The sequence below is a fragment of the Oncorhynchus tshawytscha genome, linkage group LG12 (genome assembly GCF_018296145.1).
Source record: "Oncorhynchus tshawytscha isolate Ot180627B linkage group LG12, Otsh_v2.0, whole genome shotgun sequence".
In the NCBI taxonomy this organism is placed as follows: Eukaryota; Metazoa; Chordata; class Actinopteri; order Salmoniformes; family Salmonidae; genus Oncorhynchus; species Oncorhynchus tshawytscha.
In genome coordinates this window covers 63869576-63877534 of record NC_056440.1, presented here as the reverse complement: position 1 = coordinate 63877534, position 7959 = coordinate 63869576, and the positions used below count along the sequence as shown (strand labels likewise).

At 40.3% G+C, this 7959-nt stretch overlaps 1 protein-coding gene across 3 annotated transcripts; it reads left to right on the top strand.

The window, feature by feature from the left end:
• Positions 1-1429: 1429 nt before the first annotated feature.
• On the top strand, positions 1430-4230 carry LOC112263649 (UDP-glucuronosyltransferase 2C1-like). 3 transcript variants are annotated; one of them, XM_042330889.1, is made up of 2 exons: positions 1430-1850; positions 2250-4230. In XM_042330889.1, the coding sequence occupies exon 2, from the start codon at positions 2259-2261 to the stop codon at positions 3867-3869; it is 1611 nt and encodes a 536-aa protein (XP_042186823.1). In that variant the 5' UTR covers positions 1430-1850; positions 2250-2258; the 3' UTR covers positions 3870-4230. The 3 variants fall into 3 exon arrangements, with proteins under 3 accessions (XP_042186823.1, XP_042186822.1, XP_042186821.1); XM_042330888.1 differs by having other exon boundaries at positions 1430-1859; XM_042330887.1 differs by having other exon boundaries at positions 1616-1649.
• Positions 4231-7959: the final 3729 nt, after the last annotated feature.

Genomic DNA, 7959 nt, shown 5'->3' with positions numbered 1-7959 from the left:
CATTAATCAGAGAGGCAACAAAGAGACCAAAGATAACCCTGAAGGAGCTGCAAAGATCCATAGCAGAGATTGGAGTTTCTGTCCATAGGACAACTTTAAGCAATACACTCCACAGAGTTGGGCTTTGTGGAAGAGTGGCCAGAAAAAATAAGCAAACGTTTGGTTTTCGCCAAAAGGCATGTGGGAGACTCTCCAAACATATGGAAGAAGGAACTCTGGTCAGATGAGACTACGATTGAGCTTTTTGGCCATCAAGGAAAACGCTATTTCTGGCGCAACCCCAACACCTCTCATCACCCCAAGAACCCCATTCCCACAGTGAAGCATGGTGGTGGCAGCATCATGCTGTGGGGATGTTTTTCATCGTCAGGGACTGGGAATCTGGTCAGAATTGAAGGAATGATGGATGGCGCTAAATACAGGGAAGTTCTTGAGGGAAACCTGTTTCAGTCTTCCAGAGATTTGAGACTGGGACTGACAGAGGTTCACCTTCCAGCCTGACAATGCCTAAGCATACTGCTAAAGCAACACACAAATTATTTAAGGGGAAACATTTAAATGTATTGGAATGGCCTAGTCATTGCCCAGACCTCAATTCGATTGAGAATCTGTGGTATGACTTAAAGATTGCTGTACACCAGCAGAACCCATCCAACTTGAAGGAGTTGGAGCAGTTTTGCCTTGAAGAATTGGAAAAATATCACAGTGGCTAGATGTGCCAAGTTTATAGAGACATACCCCAAGAGACTTGGAGCTGTAATTGCTGCAAAAGATGGCTCTACAAAGTATTGACTTTTTGGGGGGTGAATAGTTATGCACGCTCAAGTTTTTTTTTAAAGAAAGTTTTATTTCTAGTTTGTTTCAAAAAACGAAAAATATTTTGCATCTTCAAATGACACAACCTCCCAACCCCCCCAAAAAATCAATTTTAATTCCAGGTTTAAGGCAACAAAATAGGAAAAAATCCAAGGGGGTGAAAACTTTTGCAAGCCACTGTACAATGGCCTAGTAACCAGCAGTTGAAGCTTACCGTTTTCTGCATCAGTAGAGCCTCTGTCTGGGTAGGAAAGGTAACTTTTGAAACTGCCATGCTTAGTTTCAGAAGAATGTCTAAGTTGTAATTATTTTTGCCTCGCCTAGGGCGGCAGAACGTCTAGGGCATTGGTGATTTTATCAATGTAATCAGATTGAAAATATGAGGCTATGTTATTGACTGATTATACAGCCTACTAACCAGATGTGTTAAAAACTGTGTTTAATTTGTAGCATAGGCTTATTAATTGGGCTGCTGTTAAGTTCTGTTCCTCCAACTATTAGCTGATATAAAAAAAAGGGGGAGCGGCAGATTTGTCCAGGACCGACACTGCCATTCATTATGCAATAAGCTTTGAAAGGCGGTGAGCGACTTGATAAAAGCGATCGGCTCGAACGCACCAATTCAATGTGCTGACAAGTCTACGGTCTTGAAAAACAGAGGAGCATTTGAAAATTGTGGGAGCCAACGCGGATGTCTAGAGACTATACTGATTTCGCATCTTCCTCTCTGATTTCCGAGATTATTACAAATACCTTCGAACTGATTTACAGACAGATTGGCTCTGAAATAGCCTTCATTTCAAATTCTTTGTTATTTGGATGAAAACCGGAACGTAAGCCTTCAACTAAATTAGCTCCGCATGCATGGATTCTGTCGTGACGTTGTTTGTTCACACTCACGATAGATTGTTGATTCGGAGCTACAATAATACAATGTTAACGTGTAGCCTAACATTAGGATGTGAGATAGGTTTCACTTCGGCAAAATCTACAGAATTTGACAATTTCCTAACCTTCAAGAGACATTTACATCGGTGAAAAAAGTATTTCTCTCTCAGAATGAAATATTATACTGAATTACGTAATCAACCTTTTGTTATGAAAATATGTTTCAACTTTAAAGTATCAATATTGTGGATTGTGTAGAGATTTATTTGTAGCGAAAAATATAGTTAGTCGTCACAATCAAGCCTGTTTTAATTTTTCTCATGTAAAACAAAAGTATTTCTCTCTTAGAGTCAAAGATTATACTGTATTACGTAATCAACCTTTTGACGTTACTTGTCTAAACTTTAAAGTAGGCCAATCATATTGTGGACAGTGTTTGTACTTATTTTTAAACTAAAGAAAAAAAACGTAGGCCTGTTTTAATTCTTCTCATGTCAAAACATAATTTAATTAGATTTATTTGACCTTATTTTTGTATATTTCAGGTAAAATTGATGCATGCTTATGTGAAGCAGCTAGTGAAGATGTGTCTCCCTGGTATCTTCATTGTTACCCTGTTGAACCTCTCTATTCCTGCTGTCCATGGTGGGAAAGTCCTGGTGTTTCCTCAAGATGGCAGCCACTGGGTCAACATGAAGGTCATTATTGAAGCGCTGCATTCAAGAGGTCACAGTGTGTCAGTAGTACGGCCATCAGACAGCTGGTACATCAAGGAAACCTCCCCTCACTACAGTTCAATCACAATTGACATTCCAGGTGGAGCTGATGAGGAATTCTTTCGCTCATTTGTGTCAAGACTAATACAGATAAAGAGACAGGGAAACTCTGCTTGGACTCGTTTTAGTTTGGACATGGAGTTGAAGGACGGGTTATTTGAAGTTCACCGCAAAGTGTGTGAGATGATAATCAAAATGTTAGAGAATAAACAGTTGATGCAGTCTATTCGAGAAACCAAGTATGACTTGGTTCTGACAGACCCAATAAATGGGGGAGGCATTGTGCTGGCGCACTATTTAAATGTGCCACTTGTTTTCAATGTTAGATGGACTATAGGTGGTGAGGGTCATTTTGTTATTGCTCCATCTCTGCTATCTTATGTTCCATTTCCTGTTGCAGAGTTAACAGACAAGATGAGTTTTTTTGAGCGTGTCCTTAACTTCCTTGTTTATATCATCAGGCAGTATCTGTACAGACAGGTAATTAGACCTCATTATTCTGCTTTAGTTAGTCGTTACTTTGGTCCTGAGGTCGACTACCTCTCATTGTTTCAAGCTGCTGATTTATGGCTCATGAGAGTTGACTTTGTGTTTGAGTTCCCTCGTCCCACCATGCCTAACATTATCTATATTGGAGGGTTCCAATGTAAACCTGCCAAGCCTCTTCCCCCAAAATTGGAGGAGTTTGTTCAGAGTTCTGGGGTGCATGGAGTCATTATCATGTCTTTGGGAACTTTTATTGGGCAGCTTCCACATGATATAGCTGATGAGATAGCTGTTGCTTTTGCCCAACTGCCTCAGAAGGTAATCTGGAGGTACAAAGGAGACAGGCCAGCTACTCTGGGTAACAACACCTTACTAGTTGACTGGATGCCTCAGAATGATCTTTTAGGACACCCTAAGACAAGGCTGTTTGTAGCTCATGGAGGAACAAATGGGATTTTCGAGGCTATCTACCACAGTGTTCCAATAGTAGGCCTTCCTCTGGTGTTCGACCAAACTGACAATCTTTCTAGAATGAAAGCGAAGGGTGTAGCAAAGGTTGTGGATTTAGCAACACTAGATAGAAACATATTCTCCCAGGCCTTACAGGAAGTTCTGGATGAGCCATCCTACAGGACGAACATGCAGAGACTCTCCAGGCTACACAGGGACGTGCCAATGGAGCCCCTGGACACTGCCCTCTTCTGGATTGAGTTTGTCATGAGACACAAAGGTGCTGCTCACCTGCGTACAGAGTCCTACAGAATGCCCTGGTACTCGTACCACTCTGTAGATGTAATGGTCTTTTTACTGACTGTTGTGTTATTTACTCTGCTGGCTTTCATTGGCATTATCAGATGTTTCTGTTGCAGGTCATGTTTGAAAATGAAAATGAAAGAGGAATGATTATGGCTTTCATCTGTACACAGTGTGTTACAACAATATGTTTTTACTTCTCTCACTCATTATACTTTTTGTTCACATGACAAATATATGTGGCATTGATGTAGACATACAGAATTGTTGACAGATGTTTTATCTATTTGCTTTTGAAGATTTTGCTAAACTTACAACTGTACTTTAACTGTTCAGCCCATTTAATCAAAGGTTTGAATAGGAAAGTCCAAATGTGCACTTTAAATATGAATGCTGTTATAGTTGTGTGTGGCTGCTTTCTTTGTGTGTAATAGTTAAACTGATGTAAATATTGATTCTCCAGAAGACCGTTAAGGAGCTCTGTTTTTTAATAAAGATATCATGCGGCTTAGATGTTTGCCAAAAACACTTTGTCCCTCATTGGTTTGTTCTTTTTTTCTTCCACATCTATTGTGGAGGTCATTTCAAAAGAACAAAGAACTTTCAGTTTGTCGTTATACAGACTTTAACGACAACATCATTCTTCATTCATTCTAGAAGGGTTGATAATTCAGAGGTAATATAATCATATGAGATCCGAGGAGGAATGTGAAGGGATTTTCATACTGATGCTTATAAAATGACAGCATTGATCTGCAATAAATAAGCCAACCAAGGTGGTCTGCATAGAGCAGAAGAAGTGTTTCTATTGTCTGACTTTTCTCTAAAGGACTCTGCTTGGAAGCCTCACTTAGATTTAGTTCACTTAGAAATACAGAGAGTATATTTCCCTCCTTTTGCCCTCAGAACAGCCTTAAATCATTGGGAAATTTAACAAATGGAAAGGTTCTCATAAAAGCAGTACTTTGATATTTACTTAATGCTTATAAACCAACATTCCACACAAAAGCCATAGTGAGCTACACATTTGACATGTAAGTAACATTTCACTACATCTTACCTCTAGACTGAATAAGCTAATAATAATTACGTTAAGTTAATGTTCATAGGCAAGGATGTAATGTATTGTGAGATATTGTTTACATACTGTATCAAATGTGAATCTAAATGAAGAATAAAGTTTAATCTTCATTGTCTCAATCTCTCAAAACCCTATAGAGAATTAATTACGCCCTTTTGAGAACAGCTTTCATGGTCTTTCATGATTCCGTTCAACGTGTCATACAAACTGAATATGATTTCCTAGCTCTGTTTGTTTTATATATCATATAAATGATAACATATATTGGAAGCATGACTTGTGCATATTTATAATTATATTGATTATGTGTGGTTCAGTTTGCCATGGTGGGAAGTTGCTGGTCCTTCCCGGGGAGGGAAGTCAATGGGTTAACATGGACATTCTGATCAAGGCTCTTCACTCTCAGGGACACACAGTCAGAGTGGTACCGAACGACAAAAAGTTGGTATATCAAACAAGAGTCGTCAAACTACAGTTCTATTACAATACCTGTCACTGATGATATGGATGAGGAATTTGTAAAACCAATCATAAAGAAAGTAATTGATATAGAGGGAGGAACAATCTTTGTATTAAACGTCATACATTTGCAAATGGTGCATTCAATATGGTTCATTAAAACTAAAAGCAGATTTACCTAGCTTTGGAAACCCTAGGAACCTCAACAGTTAACCAATCCTGTGAACGGGTTAGGCAACTCAGGTGTGTGTACTTCAACAGCAAAGTTAGATAAGACGGAAGTTTATGAAGTAGGGCCTTGTAAATATAAAGGGAGTAATGTAGAGATCTACAGGTCTTTAGCGACGTTCAGCCAAACTTGTGATACAGGATACAGGGATGAGTATCAAAACTGTCACCTGTAACAAAACAAAGTGCACTATGGTATATGGCATCTGAAGGTTTAAGAGTAGTAGCAGCTGCACTTTAATAAATAATATCACCACAATCAAGAACAGATCAAAGGTTGACTGAATAACCTGCTTCCTACTGCTTAGAGAAAGACACCATCTGTTTCTGTAGAAAAAGCCAACTTTAAAACTTCTTAACCAGCTCATCTACCTATGCCTTTTATGTCAAATCCCTACATATCCAGGAACACATTATATTGGAGAATGAGTGAACATGTAGTTCATATGTAACATTCTTATGAGAGTCTAAAAACAACATGAAGGTGAAAGTCCAAACACAGGAACATTGATTCACTCAGATGAGCTCAGTGAACTCTCACTCTGATTGTGGGATTTTCTGTTACAAGGTCTGTCAAATAATTGAGTAGGATAGGTCCATTTATGTGTTTAAACAAAAACAAGGTCAATGTTAACAAGGCCGCTCTAAAGTTTTGTCTTTAAGGCATCCTGTCCCTACAGGAGAGCCAGTATGACCTGGTGCTTACTGACCCAGCATGGGGGACTGGTTTTTTGGTGGCTCACTATCTTCAGCTACCTCTAGTCTACAATGTATGGTGGGTAACCAGTGGAGAGGGACATTTAACTTTTGCTCCATCACCAATGTCGTACATTTCAATAACTTTATCAGGGCACTCAGACAAAATGACTTTCACAGAGAGAGAGAGTAAAGGATATGATTTTCTATTTGCTATTTACTGTTTACGACAGGTTGACTCTCCAGCCACATTACCAGGCTGTTTGTGATGAGTTTTTCCAACCAGATTTGGACTTCTATGAGTTATTACAGGGGGCTGATCTATGGCTCATGAGAGATGACTTTGTGTTTAAGCTCCCTCCCACCATGCATAATGTTATCTATATGACAAGGTTCCAATTGATCCAATTCTCCCTATCATGTGGGCAGACAAAAGCACTTGAATTTGGGGCGGCATTTTGACAATTGGCTGCGGTCCTCCTGCACCCCTGATCGGTTACTACATCGCCTGCGGCACCTAGCCACAAGCTCATAGCCACCCCACACCATTCCACCCCAGCCACCCCACCCCTCCCTAAGTTCACTCCCACTAGCTTGGTAGCTAGGGTTATGTGTGAGTTTATATGGGATGATCCAATTGTGAAACATTAATACAAATTAATCTGCCAATTAAATGATTGTATTTTTGTCATGTTTGTGTATGAAGAAGACGATTAATGTTAGCTAACTACTACTAGTGGATATAATTTGAGTTAAAAGTAATCTATAGAGATTTGAAACAATTTGCTACCATGTCTAATAGACACAAACTATCAGGAAGCTATTTTTTAAACAATGAGAAGAGAGGCACAATCTCTAAACCAAAGAAATTTGCTGGTGAAATTTATCCGCGTGCAGCAATGTCCATCAGCCGGTGAGGAAAATGACAAGCCTAGGAGGAAAGGCCTTTCATTTACCGAGAACGAGCCCCAGTTCGCTGATTCTGGCAAACCGGAGGAGTCCGAGCTATGCACTTCCACCGATGATGAAAGCTCTCAAACAATGCCGGCGAAGACCCTACTATCTTGGACCCAGACTCAGATTCGTTGCTCCTCGTCTCGGATGACAGTGGTGGTGCTGCTGCTAAATCCGACTCCCAGACAAAAAAAAACATAAAAGATCCCGCTGAGTGGCCAAAATATAGGAATGGATCTTTACGGGATATGTTAGTGCAGGCTGGGCCACGTCAGGATAAGGAGGGGAATTTCCCAAGAGATGAGGGGCAACGAAAGTTTTCGGTGGCCCACTACAATAGGACAATGGCGAACGGGGAGAGAGTGGAGAGACCAAGGCGTATCAATTCCAAGCAAAACGATGCAGCCTTCTGTTTTTGCTGTAAACTTGAATCACACGAGTGCACATCTGCGCTGGTCAGGGATGGAAGCAGGGACTGGAACAATCTGTGCCACCTACTCAGCTTGCATGAAAAGTCGCATGAACACATTGATAGTTTCCAGAGGTGGAAGAAGCTGGAGATCAGGCTGGTGTCCAAGCAAAATCAAATGATTTGAGTCCAGGACCATGGACAGAGACGGAGAGAAAACATCGCTGACTGCAATGCAGCACCACAGCAGGGGAAAGATGCCACTCTAGCTGGAGATTAAATAAATACATGTTTGAAACTGATGTTGGACAATCAAATTCAACATGTAACTAAACGAAATTCGTTCCGGCTGAAGCTTATTTTACACTGCTCCAGCGAAACGAGGCCCGCCATGCATTTATGACAGCAGTTGT

Coding starts and splice junctions, on each gene's coding strand:
- LOC112263649 (XM_042330889.1), top strand. CDS start 2,259: ATGCATGCTTATGTGAAGCAGCTAGTGAAGATGTGTCTCCCTGGTATC.